Raw genomic sequence first — 18998 nt, forward strand, 5'->3', positions numbered from 1 at the left:
GTCCTCCAGGAGTTAAACAGCACAGATGCGAAAATTTGTCATGAACTTGGTACACTCAGTGCCAAGAAGTGTCAGAGCAGTATACTTTTAAGTTCTGGAGGACATATTAAGTACTAGAATATTATACATGTTCTGAATTAAATCTAAGGGGTACTCATTTCTGCAATCCTTCATTTAAACAAAATTGGCTAATTTACTTATCTTAAAAGAAAATATTGGCATGTATTTTGTTGTTTTTATTAAGTATATGTTTACTATGTGTCAATTTTGCCATCTTTCCATTAATTATATTAATTATATTAGTGAACATTAAGAAAATACATCTTTTATATTTATTCAGAGGGGGTGTACTCATTTATGCTGTGCACTGTAGGTGGGAAGTTTCATGCAGTGACTAAGTTCCTAATAAATACCTAATTATTTATTATTACTTATTTGTATCCTTACTATTCGTAATTAAAAGCCTATGTCTGTAGATCTGTTACACACAAGCACCTGTTGGATTAATAATGTATGGAGCTGCTCATTCTCATGCTGCTTCACCTCAGCATCAAAAACAACCAGATGAGGGCGCCATTCACCAACATTGCACACGTTATTTAAGAGTATTTAACTGGAATGTCATCAATCACGTCTTATATTCTGCATATTGATTGTTAACCTACATTTATCGACTCCTTTAGTAGGCAAACGGCTCTAGATAATGCATCTGTAAATCTGTACGTGCCATAACGCATTTTGCTCAGCAGTGGGTCTCATGGGTCTTTTGTACCATTGCAGTTTAGTTTTACTGCAGTTTGGTTTTCTTCAGAAGCATTCATGCTATTTTCGTCTCACTGTGTGTAAAACGTTTCTTTTTCAGTGATGTAACGTTGAAAAAGATGTAACAGAATTTTGCTCTCGTTCTCCTTTTTGTCCTTTTAAGTCAAAAGCTGTGGCAAATGACATCAATGCACGAAGAACTCCTCCTCTAGCGTTGCATTCAGTACCTGTCACATAATATTTAGTCTTAAGCTCTTCCATAAAACGATTATGACAAACGCTCTTCAGGCAGTGGCTTTTCTAGAGCGTTCTTGAGAGTCGAGCCATCTGCCAATCGAGGGGGGAAATAAGAGAAAGGAGAGAGGGACGATACTGAACCGGACACATGTTGAGTTAACGGACCGTTCCAGCGCCCTCCGCGGATTCGCCGTCTGCTTTTGATTCCCGAGCTGGGAACCGGTTCACCTTCGCGTCCGTAACTCCGTTTGAACTATGGACTCGAGTAAAATGGTAGGTGATCGACGAAATGTTGCTGTTTAGCGGGCGTTCGTGCATCCACACGTTTGGGGAGGGACCGGGGTTGTTTTGTATCGAGGATCGTGTGATATGGAGGAACAGTCTGGTGTGTTTATTTTCTTCAGATTTAGAGCGTTTACTCCGCGGACCGTTACGTTTAAACGAGTTGCAGCGATCTCGCTAACTATTTGAAAACACATTTTAGCCAGTATTAGATTGTTTGGGCTCCTCAAGTAGGCTTTTCCCACAACATTCCCGGATTTTAGTTAGTCACAGCCAGTGTGCTAATATAAGCATATGCCTTGGAGGTGGGAAATTGCGTTTAAATGGACCGCTAATGTCTGAACCGTTAAACAACAGGAACGCACGAACTGTTTTTTTTTATCAACTTAAATGGATAGTTTACCGACAAATACAAATTCTGTCATTATTTACTCACTAACGTTACTCACTATTTCTTCTTTGCATTGCAAAAGCAGATGCTAGCCAGAATGAGTCACTTTCATTGTATGAGAAAATGCTCAATGAACGTGAATGGTGACTGAGACCTTAATATCATTCCTAACATCACCTTTTGTTTTGCAGAAGAAAGTAAGTCATACAGGCTTATTAGAGTGAGTAAACAATAATGACAGCTTTTAAAATATATATATATTTTAAGGGTGAACTGTCACTTTAAATGCAGTTAATGCAAACTGGGGTTTATGGTCACAAAACTTATAGTGTGGACTTAAATGTTGGATTTTGACTTTTGAGTGGCTCTTTAGGGTCTTGTGAGATCTGAGACATTGTCTGTACTGTTTTTGGACACACGATTCACTGTTTTGACTTGAATCACTGCATCGTTCTCTTTACTTTGAGTCCCAGCCCGCTATCAGCATTGTATGCGTGATATCTGCGTGTTCTCAAATCCCTCATGTCATGCTCTGTTTGACAATGGCATGAAAACATGTCTTTACTTGAGTGGGGACCTGGGATCCCCACTGGGGATAGTTTGTGCAGACCACGAGGCTAAATCAAGCTTTATGGAAGGTCATTGATTGATGTAATTTGCACTGAAGCAGGAGCAGTGCTTGGTTTTGATCTGTGTCTTCTGGGTTTGATAGAGTGAATTTGATGTGGCCTCTTGTTAGCAATCTCGTAAAACTCAAGGTTTCTTTCAGTTGTGCTGTTGTCACAGATCTTCAGTTCCTTTGCTTAAACCAAAAGGCCTGTGAGGCCCTTTCAGAAACCTGCTCCACTTCATCTCAGATGTGTTTCTTCTGTGACAAAATAGAACGCAAGCCTTGTTTGTTCTAACTTCTAACCAGTTTAAACCAAAAATAAGTTTTAGGTCCTAATATTTTATGCATTTGATTTGGCAGATGATTTTATCCAAAGCTACTTACACTGCATTGATGGTATAAGTTTTACCAGTTTATGCATTCCCTTAGAATCGAACCTATGACCATGGCGTTGCTAGCGTCATTCTCTACTGTTCAACAGATGAATTAGAAGTACAAATATTACAGGTAGTTTTTCAAATGTGTTATTATTTCAAATATGATGAAAGACATGCATAAAAACAATACATGATAATTATAAAATAAACATTGTGTTTAAAGCAATAATTTACCCAAAAATGAAAATTTGTTTGAAAATTTACTCACCCTTAGGCCATCCAAGATGTAGATGAGTTTGTTTCTTCATCTGGACAGATTTGGAGAAATTTAGCATTGCGTCACTTGCTCACCAGTGAATCCTCTGCAGTGAATGGGTGCCGTCAGAATGAGAGTCCAAACAGCTGATAAAAACATCACAATAATCCACAAGTAATCCACACAACTCCAGTCCATCAGTTAACATCTTTGTTAAGAGCCGCGTGTTTGTAATAAACAAATCCATCAAGATGTTTATAACTTCAAACTAGGGCTGCACGATAAATCGCATGCGATATTTAATGCGCATCCTGTCAGAAGTTGCTTCCAGCTCAAATATGAGTCCTGTATCCCTAATATTGTATAGAAACAAACCCATCTACATCGTGAATGACCTGAGAGTGAGAAAAATTTCAGCAAATTTACAACCTTTAAAACCACTTGAGTTAGATTGAGTAAAGGGTTTGGGGCAAATAAGCCACCGAATTAAAAAATATAAATATAAAATGTTATTTCATACATTTCTATTCTAGGGATATGTAGTTAAAAGTTTAGTGCAGACATGGCTAATTCAGGGCCTGGGGTGAGCAAGGTTGGCCTGTGATTTGGCCCACCAGGCTATATCACACAATGGGGGAAAATAGGACGAAAACATGCCATTGATGCATCTCTTCATTTTATATTTGCATTGAAATGTAAATAATAGTAATGTGTTTGATTTAAAAAAAATATATACATTTTAACATAAAATTGGATGGACAACATTTACTTTTAGACCATGGCTGTCAATCAGGTTTGATTTTTGTGTTTAGTCAAAGGTTTGTGCACCTCTGGTTTAGTGTTTCTACAGGTGTTGTGTCTGATATCTGTAACTGCTGTCTCAAAAATGAGTGTTGTTGAATTGTTGCATTGCATTTATTGTGTTATGAATTTTGTAAGGAATAATTGATGATGTGCATTGAATTATTAGAAAAAATAATGCACACCCTAGGTGGTAATGCAGCCATGATGTGAAGCACACCCATTATTTTTCAATAATTCAACAGCCTGAAGTCAATTATTCCGCTTACACTACAGTTACTACACCTCAAGACATTGTTCAGACGTTGTATTTCAAGATGTTTGTCAGGTTTTTGCCCTTAACTTTCTTGCGTGGAGGCCTAATTTCTTATGCATCTCATGTCAAGCCTCATTTGCTAATTCCAAAATGTCATTTTAGAGCTCGTAACGTAGGCTTGAGCCATCGATGATGCAGTTAATGCAGACAAATGCAGTTATTAGAAAGAGATATTAAGTGTGTGTGAATTACCTGTGTGTCGATAATGGAGGATATGTTTGCAATTGATGTTGTAATTAGAAGCTGTTTTTGGTCAGAGTGAAAATGTAGAAAAAATACCCTCATAAATAGAAAAAATAGACCCGTAAATCAATTCTGCTGGCCAAGTATTGCTTTCTAATTAAAGGGGTCATATGATGCTGCTAAAAAGAACATTATTTTGTGTATTTGGTGTAATGAAATGTGTTAATGTGGTTTAAAGTTTAAAAAACACATTATTTTCCACATACTGTACATTATTGTTTCTCCTCTATGCCCCGCCTTTTTGAAACGCGTCGATTTTTACAAAGCTCATCGGTCTGAAAAAGCGAGGTGTGCTGTGATTGGCCAGCTATCCAATGCGTTGTGATTGGCCGAATACCTCAAGCGTGAGACGGAAATGTTATGCCTCTCACCATACTGTGATGGCGTGTCCGGCCAGAGCGACGAGACAAAAACATTAAAACCCATAACAAACGAGGCATTTGTTGCATCCAGTGGGGAGATAATTACTGTTGTTGTCGTTGTTGTTGTTTTCCACTCCAGAGTCCTAACTAGGAGTTGACTGAATGTTCCCTGAAAGAGGAAGTTTGAGTCATACATGAGTAAAATTAAAAAATTGTCTTTAAAAAGGAAGAAAATGTAATTTCGTAACCCAGTACACTGTTGCCTTTCACTGCTGTGACCTTTAAGAGAGGTGGAGTGGTTTGTAGAAGACTGTGGTAGCTGAAAAAACACAAGTGGCTAAGTGTGAGCATCAAGAAAAGAGACGTCTGTGTATGTTCTTGGAGGGTGTGAGAGAGTTTTTGGTATTTTCAGGGTGCTCAGACCTACTCGTGTGAACAGAGGGCCACCTCAGGAAGTCGAGAGGTATTTTTAGTTGTTTCAACTTTAGTTTTACACCCACGCCTCAGAAAATGCGAAAGAGAAACCTCAGACCAAGGCCTCATTCATTGCTCACTTTCAGCAGTGCTTCTGCAAGTGATTGTGCACTTCAAACTGGCAGCCTGTTCTCTGAACCACCTCAAAGTAGTGAGATTACCCAAAATGGGAAGCTGGGAAAGTTGTTTGTGTTGGTCGCAGTGCCCTGTGGAGGACTGTGGGTAGAGTCTGCATTCTTCAGTCAACCGGATGTGGGCAGGACGGGATGATCCAAGATGGGAATATCAAGAAGACCCCTGTGAAACTACCTCTGAGACAAGAGACCGTATGGACGTGCCCACATTTAGATGATAGTCCCACCTCAAGCCTCAGGATTTGACTGGATGTGCTAATGACATCATTTTTGTTCAGATTGATTCATTATTTATTGTTAAGTTTTATATTCCATATTTAGTGGTAATTTCAGAATTCAGACTAATTTGGATATTTCTTCTCACAAATGTCAGGGTGAGAAGTGAGCCTCATTTAAAGAATAAATTACTTAAAATACTAATGTTATGCTAATGAATCAATATTATTAGTAATAGGTTTGGCATACTTTTTTATTATTATTTCTTAATAAACGGTGAAGCAGATTCTTTAAAGGGGTCATATGATGCTGCTAAAAAAGAACATTGTTTTGTGTATTTGGTGTAATGAAATGTGTTTATGTGGTTTAAGGTTCAAAAAATACATTATTTTCCACATACTGTACATTATTGTTTCTCCTCTATGCCCCGCCTTTCTGAAACGTGTCGATTTTTACAAAGCTCATCGTTCTGAAAAGCGAGGTGTGCTCTAATTGGCCAGCTATCCAGTGCGTTGTGATTGGCCGAATACCTCAAGTGTGTGACGGAAATGTTACTCCCCTTACCATACTGTGATGCCATGTCCCCCCGCACGACGGAACAAAACCAGTAAAACCCATTATAAACAAGGCATTTGTTGCATCCAGTGGGGACATAATTACTGATTATAATGACTTATACTGTCTTTTTACGCATTGCGTTGCATCGTGCTGCATAAACATAAAACCATGTCTGCATTTGTGATCGGATAAATTACAAACAACAAGCCCTACTCTACACTGCCCAAAAACTCGCTTTAAATATATAAAGTATAAAAACTCTTTAAATATAAAAGACGTACCCTTGCAAAGTTGGAATTGCCCCACTTTATAGAAACAGCCACTGGCATTGCAGGCTACTCTCTCAGGAAACAGTCCTTGTCCTCCGTAAAATGCGCTGCAAACATCTGAATATTTAGGTTGAACTGTTCTGGAACAGTGTTGGAAATACAACTTAACCACTGGGAAGGAAAAATTGAAATCGCATCATATGACCCCTTCAAAACATTAGTAATATATAAAAAACTTTTGTCTGCCAAATGAAAACAAAACAGGAAATGACGTCATTGAGATCCCTGCTGACCAAATTAGTACATTTATTTAAATAAATAACATAATTTGAGTATTTTATTATAAGGTAAGGTTAATTTAGATTGTAAAATATCATGTGGCAAGTCTCCCCAAAAATTAATAATTCGTGATATTTGAAAAAACATACTTTTTACCTTGAAAAATACAATATCGTTTAAAAGTTTGAGGTCGGTACGAATTTTTAAAGAAGTTTTATTAAAAATTCAGTAAAAACAGTAACATTGTGAAATATTATTACAATTTTAAATAACTCTTTTTTTTATTTTAATATATTTTGATTTATTCCTGTGATGCAGAGCTGAATTTTCAGCATCATTACTTCAGTCCTCAGTGTCACACGATCCTTCAGAAATCATTCTAATCTGCTGGTTTGTTATTATCAATGTTGAAAACACTCGTGGTACTTATTATTTTTGTGGAAATCGTGATGCATTTCAGGATTCTTTGAATAGAACAGCATTTATTTGAAATGCAAATCTTTTGTAACGTTGTAAATGTCTGTACTGTCATTTTTGATAATGCATTCTTGCATTAAAAAATATGAATTTGTTTAAAACTTTTGACCCCAAACTTTTGAAATGTAGTGTACACTTAAAAACTTTTTTGAAAATAATAATTAAAATGTGCACTCAACTCGAGGAGGAATGTGTCAAGGGAAATTATTTTTTAAAACTATTCAAATCAATTCAAATTGATTTATATAGCACTTTTCACAATACACATTGTTTCAAAGCAGCTTTACAGAAAATACATGTGTCTACATTACAATTTAGAGTGATCTGTTATCAGAAGTTGTTTTCTGATAAAAAGTTTTTTTTCTTTTCTTTATTTTGGACACTCTTATATTCTATTCACCCCCATTCAAGCATACAGTCGCCCACCCCCAAATAAAAGAGTTCAGTTGCAAAAGTTGTCCACTAATTATTTCTAATAGCATCCCAGTCTATGTAACTGTGGAACATCATGGGTTAAAGTATAAACCTCAATATGAGGAGAGCTATTTCCTTACAGTCTCCTCTCAAGGCAGATGGGTCACATGAGGACAGCTGGCCTTAATATCCTTGTAGTGCATTACTCCTGTCTCCCATTGATTGATATTGTGCATTTGGCAGTTCTGTACAACATGACTGTCAGAATGGTTCGCAAAGCAGATGTTTGCAGATCATCAGTCACATAGGCTGTGCTTAACAAGTTTGCGTCAGCTCAATATAGAAAAAGTGCCACAGTAATTAAGTGTCTAATGGGTTGATATTGCTGTAGGCAAGAGATTGAATAAATTACTTGTGGCATAACAGGCTGTTTGGAGAGCTTTCTTTGAAATGCAGAAGTAGGAAATGGAGTTACTCATTCTGGTTTGAAGGGAAGAAATAATAAAGCAATTGCATCGTTTTTTTGTGTAGGATGACACTGCATTTCTGAATGCAAATCTGAGTGTCATATAAAGATCCCTACGAGTCCCAAAATAAGTTATTTCCACTTATAAAAAATGAAGTCATACAGAATGACATGAGGGTGAGTAAATTACAACAGAATTATTTTTTTTTGGTTGAATTATCCCTTTAATAAAGCTATCCCTACTGTACAATATTTGATTTGCAAATTTCAAAGGCCTCTATATTATCAACATGGACAACTTGTTGAAAAACCTGCTGTACACAGTCTGGTACATGCCTTCTCAATTATAGTTATCTGAATTATAGTTCATACATTTTAGCAAGTAAAAGTCCTTTTAGTATCATTCTAAAAACATTCCTCTTCAGGTCATGGGACATTTGTCTTTATGCTGTGAGATCTTTACAGATTTTTTTAAAATACATGTAAGAATAACTTTTTTTGTTGTTAGTAATATTTCAAGATGAACATTTACTGGACTGAAGCAACTGCATTTTACTTGACTGTCCATACATATTTGTTTTAAATATGAAAGATATATACTTTTTAAAGAAGTCTCTTATGCTCATCAAGGCTGCATTTATTTGATAAAAAATACAGAAAAAAACAGTAATATTGTGAAATATTATTACAATTTAAAATATCAGTTTTCTATTTTAATATACTTTAGAATATAATTTATTCCTGTGAAGCAAAGCTGAATATTCAGTATCATTACTCCAGTCTTCAGGGTCACATGATCCTTCAGAAATCATTCTGATATGCTGATTTATAATCAATTTTGGAAACAGTTGTGCTGTTTAATATATTTTTTTTTATTACCTGTGTTTATTTTTTCAGGACTCTTTGATGAATAAAGAGTTAAAAAAAGAACAGCGTTTATTTAAAATATAAATCCTTTTTTAACAATACACTACCATTCAAAAGTTTGGGGTTAGAAGGGTGCTTCTACTAAATACTGAGCAAAGGGTCTGAATACTTAGGACCATGTGATATTTCAGTTTTTCTTTTTTAATAAATCTGCAAAAATGTCAACGATTCTGTGTTTTTCTGTCAATATGGGGTGCTGTGTGTACATTAATGAGGAAAAAAAATTAACTTAAATGATTTTAGCAAATGGCTGCAATATAACAAAGAATGAAAAATTTAAGGGGGTCTGAATACTTTCCGTACCCACTGTATAGATATATAGATGCATTTTATGTAAGCACCAAATTGCATTTTTTGCTCGCTTATTTGGTGTTTTTTTTCTCCTCCTTGAATATGAGCTCTATATCCAGACTAAATGAGCCTCAAGTATCAAATATACTAAATTTTTTTCTAGATTCTTTTTATTTGAATTTGTCTGAATGTTCAACAAAATTTTCCATTTATTAAAATTCTGATTATTATTTCATATGTCAGGCTTTACAGGGTTAAGTATGTGATGACATTATGCTCATCTACATGCTTGTAATCTTTCCCAGCTTATTTCTCTCTTCTTACTTTAATAAGTGGTTATCGCTTCATCTTACCATTTGCCTGTGCCTGTGAGAGAGAGAATGGGCCGGGATGCCAGTAAATTCACTCACCAGTGCCAAAAGGCCTGGGCAGCTGGCACAACTCATTCACACAGACGACAAAGTCCTAGTGTGGACAAATTGGGTCACACCTCTCCTCACACCAGCATCACGATCTCTTAGACTCCTGCTGTTTATCTACTCCTTCATTTTTAAAGGTCTTCATTTCCTCTGTTTTGATGGAAATTTGTTGACGTCATTTCTACTGATTATCTTTTTATAGACTTTATGGATCATGGACGGTTTTAGTCATATGTTTATCAGCTCTGAATGCATCATTGGTTGTTGGAGAGTGATGGAAGAAACCAACTTCTCAAGGACAGGTGCCGTTTTTAGCGGAAGAGCATTGGCTAAAAACATGTTGTTGGGTTGGTCCATAAGAAACCTGGATGGATTTGTCCAATCTGCTGTCCTTTCTTTATCTTTGTCCTCATGTTTGAGATCACAGTTGTGACTCAATGAGACGCTCATCCCACAGATCTATTTTGTCTAAACAAAGCCATGCTTTGTCACCTTTAACAGTGTGTCTGGCAGCAGAAGCCGCACAGGGATGAAGACTGAACTCTGTGTGCATACGACGCCACCTTTATACACACTACAACAGCATTCTCTCAGCATCCTTGCCAGAATTTCTTGTCAGGATGATCCCTGGCCTCTTCAACAAAACCAGTAATGTTGTGAAATATTATTACAGTTTAAAATAACTGTTTTGTATTTTAATATTTTTTAAAATGTCATTTATTCCTGTGATGCAAGGCATCATGTGAATTTTCAGCATCATTACTCCAGTCTTTAGTTCACATGATCCTTCAGAATTATTCTAATATGCTGATTTGCTGCTCAAGAAACATTTCTTATCAATGTTGAAAACAGTTGTGCTGTCATTATTACCAATTTTGATCAATTTAATGTGTCCTTGGTGAATAAAAGTATTAATTTCTTTCAAGTAGGGTTGTGACGGTGAGGAAATTTTCCCACTGGTTAATCGACGTGTGACAACACCGGTAATACCGGTATCACCGCGAGGGCGGGGCTTCCGTCTTTTCCTCGCTTTCCTTCGCTTTTAAATAGCTTGTAAAAGCGGCGTGGGCATTTTACTTTCACTTTCAAATAGCGGCAATTCGGCGTAAAGCAATTGTTCGTTTTTAGTTCGTTTGAATTTTCCCTCTTTTCCTCGCTTTCCTTCACTTTTAAATAACTTGTAAAAGCGGCGTGCGCATTTTACTTTCACTTTTGAATTAGCGGCAGTTCAGCATCAATTGCTTGAATGCAACAACAAAATACAACGTCAAACTCACTTTAGACTATATATAAAATAGAACTTTTATTAACAAAATGAATAAAAATACACCATGCTATAGGGCAGGCTAGATGCTGATTTCATTTTCCAGCAGGATTTGGCACCTGCCCACACTAGAAAATACACAACACATGCAAATATTTGTTAAAAAGTAGTCAAAAATTTATTAATAAATGCTGATATTAACATTTAGATTAATAAATGCTATGGAAGTTTTATTGTTATTGTGATATTGTATTTTTGCATAGTGATCATGTTAGTTCATGATAACTAGCGATGTTAACAAATGAAACCTTATTGTAAAGTGTTACCAAAAATATTTACAATAGTCATTTAGCTTGACTTGTCTGCCATCTTGCACATATTTTTTTTTCACTGAGTTCTTTGCAATTGCATCATGGGATTGTCTGCTTTGTGACACATATGTGCAATGCCATTAGAATTTGGCGTTTTTGGACAGCTTTTGCATCGGAAATGAACTGGTGTTGCCTTTTTTAAAACTTGTTTTAGACCTACAGCATTTGTTTCTCTAAATAAAAAAGAGTGTGGACATTTAGATGAAGTAATACTGAGAGACTTGAGTGCCCTGCCACACCTTAATTGGCTCATGCAACCATGTGCATTATCTGATGGGCGAATAAGAGTTCATTACACTCAGCTGACCATGCCGAAAATGTGATGGTTGTTTAAACAGGAACACTGTTTACGTTGTGAAGGTACCTAGAACTGATGGCAGTTTGGCATCTGTGACAGAAACAGGAAAGAAAACATATGGCTAATGCTTTTTCAATGTCTCTCACAAGTTTGTTCTGCTTCAGAGCTCTCAACATTGTCAGTATGTATATGGTTCTATTAGGAGGATGTAGCCCAAGCAGTAATAGTGTTTTAGGTCATGCTGCCTGTCAAACACTCCTTGAGCTCAACTTCATTAGTATTCAGTGGCGGTTGCACAGCGGTGGTTAAAGTGGCTCAATAAGGCTCCAGTGAAACACTAAAACTCACTGTTTCCATCAGCACACAGGAAGACTCTTCAGCAATGAGCTGGTTTTTAATCTTTAACCTCACTAGAAAGGCTGAACGAAGGGCCCAAAAAATAAATTTTCTCCTCTCTCCCTTTTCCACAGGCAGTGAGCATCAACAAAGCCATCAACACACAGGAGATTGCTGTCAAAGAGAAGCATGCCAGGAATATCCTTTTGTTTGTGTCGCCCTGAAAGAGAAAACGAAGGAATGTGAGGGTTAAAAAGGAATTATGATGCTTATTTTATAAGCATATGGCATCACCTGATAACCTCAAATTAGACAAAATTCAAATCTACTTGATATCGTCGACATCACTAAATAATCATTGTTTCGATTTATTCTGGTCATTGAAAGCCCTACTTTTAGGAAAAAATTTAAATAAATATATACAGTATATATACACAAATACAAACTTGAGCATTTATACCCGTTTTTATTTATTTATTAATATTTTATTTAATTTAGTTTTTTGTTTTGATTTGTTTTGTTTTGGCCAATGAATAACCTGCTTTTAAGATACCTCAAGCTAAGATACTAGGTATCAGTAACCCAGACAAACCAATTCACCTGCCAATATTTTAAACTTTTAAACTTTAAATTAGCTTTTTTGTGTGTATTTAATTAATTTTATTTTGAAGAATCTAATTTGAGGGTATTTTATAAATTTGCAGAGCTTTTAAACTTGCTTTTATGTTGTTTTAGTAATTAATTTATAAATTTTTTTTGTAATTACTTTAATTCAATTTCTAATTTGAGAATAATATGGAGTATTTATTTTATAAACTTGAGCATTTAAATGTGCTTTATTTTATTTTACTTCATTTTATTTATTTATTTGTTTTGTTTTGTTTTGGCCATTAAATGGCCTAATATTTGATACCACAGGTACCATGTTCCCATATACCAGACATACCAATTAATCTCCTAATATTTGGCCATGATGACTTTATCAGCATCACCCCATAACTGTGCTTGTATTATTGTATAAATTTAATTGTATCATAATATATGCAATTAATTGTATCATGTATTGGCTATGGGGTTTATATATTTCAGTTCTTTTTTGGATAAATATATATGTAACTCCATGTAGCTGCACATCAGTGTTTCTTTGCTTCAGTACTTAATATTCATTTAAATGATGTGGTTTGGTTAGTCCTTCTCCCAGAAGGCTGGTTCAGGTATCTGGAGTATCTGGATTAAGATGCGGAAATCTCAGAGATGCAGACTTTAAGTCCCAAACCCCTCAGTTTTGTCCTTGACTGGCGTCTTCACCGTGCATATTGGGCACGCATCATGAGAAGGGGGCTCACACATTCTGGCTTGCTGTCAACCGTTTGCCCCTTTCCAGCAATGCAGTGCTCTGCTGGAAATTTTGCCACGTCTTCCACAAGCTGCTGAGGGACGGCCATCCAAATGTGAGTAAAGCCATATTATCTCTTAAACATCTAATTCCACCTCACTCTCACTTTCTCTCAAGCGCTTAGTTTCTTGATATCTGCTTCTCCCTTTGATTAATTCATTTTTCTCACACACTCAAATCAGCTCCCCAAAGTAAACGCAGTATGCATCAGTGACACATAATGTGTATGTGTGTGTGTGTGTGTGTGTGTGTGTGTGTGTGTGTGTGATCCATATTGAGCAATTCCACATCAACTCTCACAAGCCCTGTTCCAAAAACCTAATCAGCTGTCTACTTAGACAGCATTTTAAGGTGCCATATGCTCAATCCTGACCCAAAATCTGTTCAAAAAGGTTAGCAGCAACATTATGCTGCCATCTAAGACCCTTTTTGGCTAAATTCAAGGCAGTGCTGTATATAACCTATGCAGATTGGTCGGTCCCAAAATACATTCTGATATTTCATTCCATACTGAAAATTATCAATAAAAATAATTCAGCTTAATTAAAAAGATGTTGTTTTACCCAATATTTGTGTGTGCTATGCTTAAACCGTATCAAATATTGGCCATAAAACACCCTGCTCTTTGGATACCTCTTTAAATTTGATTTTATTGTATGTAAATTTGAAGACATTTTAAACAAATTTAAATTTATTTAAATTTATATTTGGCCAATACCTAGCCTATTTTCAGATAAATCATTCTAAGATACGCGGTACCTATTTTATTTTAGTTGATTTTATTTATTTTGAGGTATCTTATTTGAGGATAATGAGGCATTTTTATTTTATTTTAAACTTGAAGAAATGTTAAACTTGCTTTTATTTTATTTTATTTTGAGTTATTTAATTTGAGGTTATTATGCGGTATCTTATTTTATTTTGAGTATCTTATTTGATGGTAATTAGAGGCTTCCATTTTATTTTATTTTGAGTTATTTAATTTGATGTTTTTATGCGGTATCTTATTTTATTTTGAGGTATCTTATTTGATGGTAATTAGAGGCTTCCATTTTATTTTATTTTGAGTTATTTAATTTGATGTTTTTATGCGGTATCTTATTTTATTTTGAGGTATCTTATTTGATGGTAATTAGAGGCTTCCATTTTATTTTATTTTGAGTTATTTAATTTGATGTTTTTATGCGGTATCTTATTTTATTTTGAGGTATCTTATTTGATGGTAATTAGAGGCTTCCATTTTATTTTATTTTGAGGTATCTTAGTTGATAATACGAGGCATTTTTATTTTATTTTAAACTTGAAGTAATTTTAAACTTGCTTTTATTTTATTTTGAGTTATTTAATTTGAGGTTAATATGCGGTATCTTATTTTATTTTGAGACATCTTATTTGATGGTAATTAGAGGTTTCTATTTAATTTTATTTTGAGGTATCTTATTTGATGGTAATTAGAGGTATGAATTTAATTTGATCTAATTTGAGGGTAAAATTAGGTATTTAAATGAGGTTTAAAAGAGAGAATTAGAATGAGAGAATTAGAGGTATCTATTTTATTTATTTTATTTTATTTTTAGAATGCTGTCTCAACTCTTCCTCTGTCTCTCTGTCACCTCAGGTCATTAAGGACTCCATTCGGCACAAGGCTGACCTGAACGACATGAGCAGGATGTGGGTAAGCATGTGAACACAAGTTGTGGCTGCTGGTTTTAATGATTTCCCACTAAAACTGAGGCTCGCTCAATATAACTCTCTGTCGTATTGAATGAGGCCCTGTCGAGTTCCCTTGAGTTTTCATCTCATTGTGGAAACTGTCAGCAAGCCATTTCGTTACTGCTGATTGACAGCTGAATAGCTTGGCATTCTGTGTATGAGTCAGACACACTAACCTCAGCGCAGAGATGATCTGTAATTAGCTAACGATGACGTGAGCGTGTGTTTGGCACTCTGGAGGAATGCTTACAGAGCTTTGCTTGTTATGAGTGTACCAGTCAGACATCCCTGATATCTCATGAAGTGCTCTTATGAAGTGTGTGTTGTTGGATGTTTTTATTCTTTTGGTCTTTTATCTAGAACTTATATTTGATGTTGTTCAGCACAGTGGTCAACTAATGTTGTTTTTATTGTGCTCTATAAATAAATTATTGATTGTTTGATTGATATATTGACATATTTAATACTAAAGACAAATTGATTCCAAAATAAAGACAATATATTCCAGATTATATTTTTTCTTTATTAAATACAATGTAAAATGAAAAAATTAATTGTTTTTCTTACATAGCATAAATGGGTGTTTATACAAGAAAATCTGTAGCTGCCAAATTACAGATTTGGGGAGAAAATTTAAGTGTGATTTTTCTGATATGTTTGCTGTGCTTATTTGCAGGATTGCACAGTTTAGCAGAATATTTTGTGATTATATATCAATATGCTGGTAATAATAACAATAAAAAATAATTGTTGTTGTTGTTACTAAATAAAATTTTAAATAAAATAAGGAATATTATTATTGTAATATTTCGCTAGCAAATAAGCAAATTGAATATATAAGAAAAATCATGTATTAATGATAATATTTATATTTTATTATACAAATGCAACATTATTATGCAACAATACTAATTATTTATGGCCATCTTTATTTATTTATTTCCAAAAGTTTTACCTGCAAACTTTTATTTTGGTGGAAAATCACTGGAAGTCCTTAAAGCTTGTCTTTTTTTGACAATAGTCGGTTTATTAACACTTCTCATTTTTCAAGATTGGGAAGATGGTTGGTACATTTCAAGTTTTTGAATGCATGTTATAAGCATCCCAAACTCAGAGCAGATGCAGAGATGAGATTATATGGAGCAGAATTTACTGTAAACCGAGCTGATCTGAGACACTGAAAACACTGGATCACGAGCTGCTCATGTGTAGAAGAACACAGTGCTGCGCTTCACTCTGAAACACGCTCTGTATATACAATAATTAAATCACAGCCTTTGCGATTTGATAATCTCACTAAACCATATTTTGATTTCAGATTTATTTTGATTAATCGAGTAGCCCTAATGCAGTAAGTTGTGAATGCCATTTCATGTTGACTTTAGCATTATTGTCAGCAATGCAAGTGTTTCTAGTGCATTTTACGATTAGCTGTGTATCACTAGCAGACAGGAAGGGTCAGATGGAACATGCTGAGTTGCTGAGCGTGCTGCAGGATTAAACTCAGAAGAAACATTTCATGCAAAAAGCTCTGTCCCCTTCCTGTTATGATGTCACAGTAAGTGGTGAAGTGAACAGGAAGTGAAAGAATGAGCTCATTAACTTGACTTGCAGCTGGTTCTATTATATGTGTACACCAAACATGTCAACAAACACCAAACATGACCTTAATCTGCCCACAGTGACTCACACTTTGGACTGTGAAGTGAGCTGATCAGCTGAGAATGAGACGAGGACTCATTAGCTGCTACTGCTGCTATGGAAGGGCAACGACATCATTTCCTTTTGAAGCATTCAGTGTTTTTCTTGCTCTCACGCTCCTCTCTCTCTTCTCAGGGTCATTTGAGTGAAGGCTACGGCAAGTTGTGCAGCATCTACCTTAAACTGCTCATAACCAAAATGGAGTTTCACATCAAAGTGAGTGACTGAAGCCTTGAAGAACATCCATCTTCTAACGCTCCTCCTCTGATCTTAATTCCCAGACTTTTCCAGTCTTTATTGTTATATTGTGACCCCATGACAACTAATTGGGGTTTGTTAATCCCAAAAAAATTTGAAAAAAAAAACGGAAAAAAAACAAGCAAATATTCACACACATTAAATAATAAAAAAGAATGCATTCATTTTTAATAATTATGACATTTACAGTAAATAATGACAATTTTCATCTATTATTTATATATATTATTTGAAATGTATATAAAAAATAATTGATTGTATAATAATAATAATAACATGAAAATTTATTTTATATTAAAGATACATTTGTTACTTTGTTTTTAAATAATAAATATATATTATTTTATAAATTGATTGATTGATAGTAAACAAAGTATATTATAATATTATTATAATATAATTATAAATAATAGTTTAATAAAATTTTTATTTTTTTGTGTTTACATATATATATACATTTATTTATTTATTTATTTTAAATAATCATTGTTTGGTGGTATGTGTAAATTTTCTACATTTACTAATTATCTAGGCCTATTGCCTAGATTGATAGATATTTTTTAGATTTTTTTTTTTGCCCCAGCTTCCTGTGTCAATATGAAATGCATCAATACAGGAAAGAATTTCATGGGTGTTTTAAAAGGCTATGCTGTCAGACTCTCACAAAAATAACATTTACCCCACTTGCTTTTCCAGAATCCTCGTTTCCCAGGCAACCTTCAGATGTCAAACAGACAGCTTGATGAGGCGGGTGAGAACGACGTCAATAATTTGTGAGTATTGCTTGGTTTCTCGCAAGCTTTGTGTTTTTTTTTTCAGTCTTTTTTATTAAATTAAAGCTCCAAAATTGCTCTGTGTGTTTGTGGGATGTGACTTAATCATGTTTCCTCTCCTCTCAACACATGTAGCTTCCAGTTGACGGTGGAGATGTTTGATTACTTGGATTGTGAGCTGAACCTTTTCTTGGGCGGTAAGTTTAAAGTGGAGTGCAGGTGTTTAAAACCCCAGAAAAGTCCCTTTTAAGTTAGTTCACCTGGCGGTCATTTTGGTTATTTTCTAAGTAGATAATAGGCAGACAAATACAGCTTCAATCTACTTGAATAGAAAAAGGCTAAAATCTCTTTTTCATGACTCTTTTGAGTAACGTCAATAAAATGTGTCATTTTTTAAACCTCAGGTCACAGTAAAGAAAAGCTAATGTGCATTCTAGAGTAAAAAAAACAGGTGACACCTCTATGGGGATAGATATTTCTGCTGAGAAAGGCAGTGAAATCTAGCTGGAACACTGATAGATCTCAGTGTGCCTGTGCTGGAAGCATTAGGGAGAAGTTAATGTGAGTGTTGTTGACTGAAACGCAGCTCCCTGGCACAGGAAACCACACCTCTCTGTGCTGAGAAGACAGGGTCTCACAGGAGCCTGCATCACTGATCACCAGAGAGACGGAGGGAGTGTGGGGATGAATGTGAATGAGGAAATGGGCAATGAAAGGGATTGATTGAGAAAAACAGCATGTTGAAGGGAATGGCGTGAAAGAAGGATTCATAAAATTAAAAGAAGGCAACTTAGCAATTGAGAATTGAGGCTATTTAGAGTATTTTAAACAGGTTTTTAGGTAGTAGGAAAATATTATTTATAACAAAAGCATATAAATAAGTATATATTTTAGTATAAATTAAAGTCCGTGTAAAGGCAATTCAGAGAGTTGTTTCTAAACACATTATTAATGTTAGAAATGTATTGCTGAAACACGTTACAAAGACTGAACAATGTAGTACTGAATTGTGGAGTTAGACCGTTAAATAGTTTTTCCCCATTTTTGTGTTCAGGATTTTTTGGGTGGGGCTGAAATCATGTCTCAGCACTGGAGACACTGAGCATGGCCCCTCTCATAACACTATAAAGAAGTGTGTTCGACTTGAAGCAGCGCTGCGCAGACCGATGTGACATCAAAGTACCGCGAGAGCTATAGAGAGCAGACGGTTCCTTATGCTTTTGAATCGCTCTCGCGGTACTTTGATGTCATACAGCGATCGGTCTGTGCAGCACTGCTTCAAGTCAAACACACCTAATAACTAGAGCACATTAGCATCAGTGGTTAG

At 35.2% G+C, this 18998-nt stretch overlaps 1 protein-coding gene across 3 annotated transcripts in view; it reads left to right on the forward strand.

The window, feature by feature from the left end:
- The window catches only part of hip1 (huntingtin interacting protein 1), a 50335-nt gene that overhangs the window by 9245 nt on the left and 22092 nt on the right, over nucleotides 1-18998 (forward strand). For 2 of the 3 annotated variants that reach the window (XM_016449043.1, XM_016449045.1), the window contains exons 2-7: nucleotides 11965-12028; nucleotides 13139-13281; nucleotides 14845-14901; nucleotides 16776-16856; nucleotides 17595-17671; nucleotides 17807-17868. In XM_016449043.1, the coding sequence (XP_016304529.1) occupies nucleotides 11965-12028; nucleotides 13139-13281; nucleotides 14845-14901; nucleotides 16776-16856; nucleotides 17595-17671; nucleotides 17807-17868 (484 nt within the window). Of the gene's footprint in view, nucleotides 1-979; nucleotides 1273-11964; nucleotides 12029-13138; nucleotides 13282-14844; nucleotides 14902-16775; nucleotides 16857-17594; nucleotides 17672-17806; nucleotides 17869-18998 lie in introns of those variants that run through there. The other variant, XM_016449044.1, reaches the window with a different exon arrangement.

The sequence above is a fragment of the Sinocyclocheilus anshuiensis genome, unplaced genomic scaffold, assembly GCF_001515605.1.
Source record: "Sinocyclocheilus anshuiensis isolate Anshui unplaced genomic scaffold, SAMN03320099.WGS_v1.1 scaffold1241, whole genome shotgun sequence".
Lineage (NCBI taxonomy): Eukaryota > Metazoa > Chordata > Actinopteri > Cypriniformes > Cyprinidae > Sinocyclocheilus > Sinocyclocheilus anshuiensis.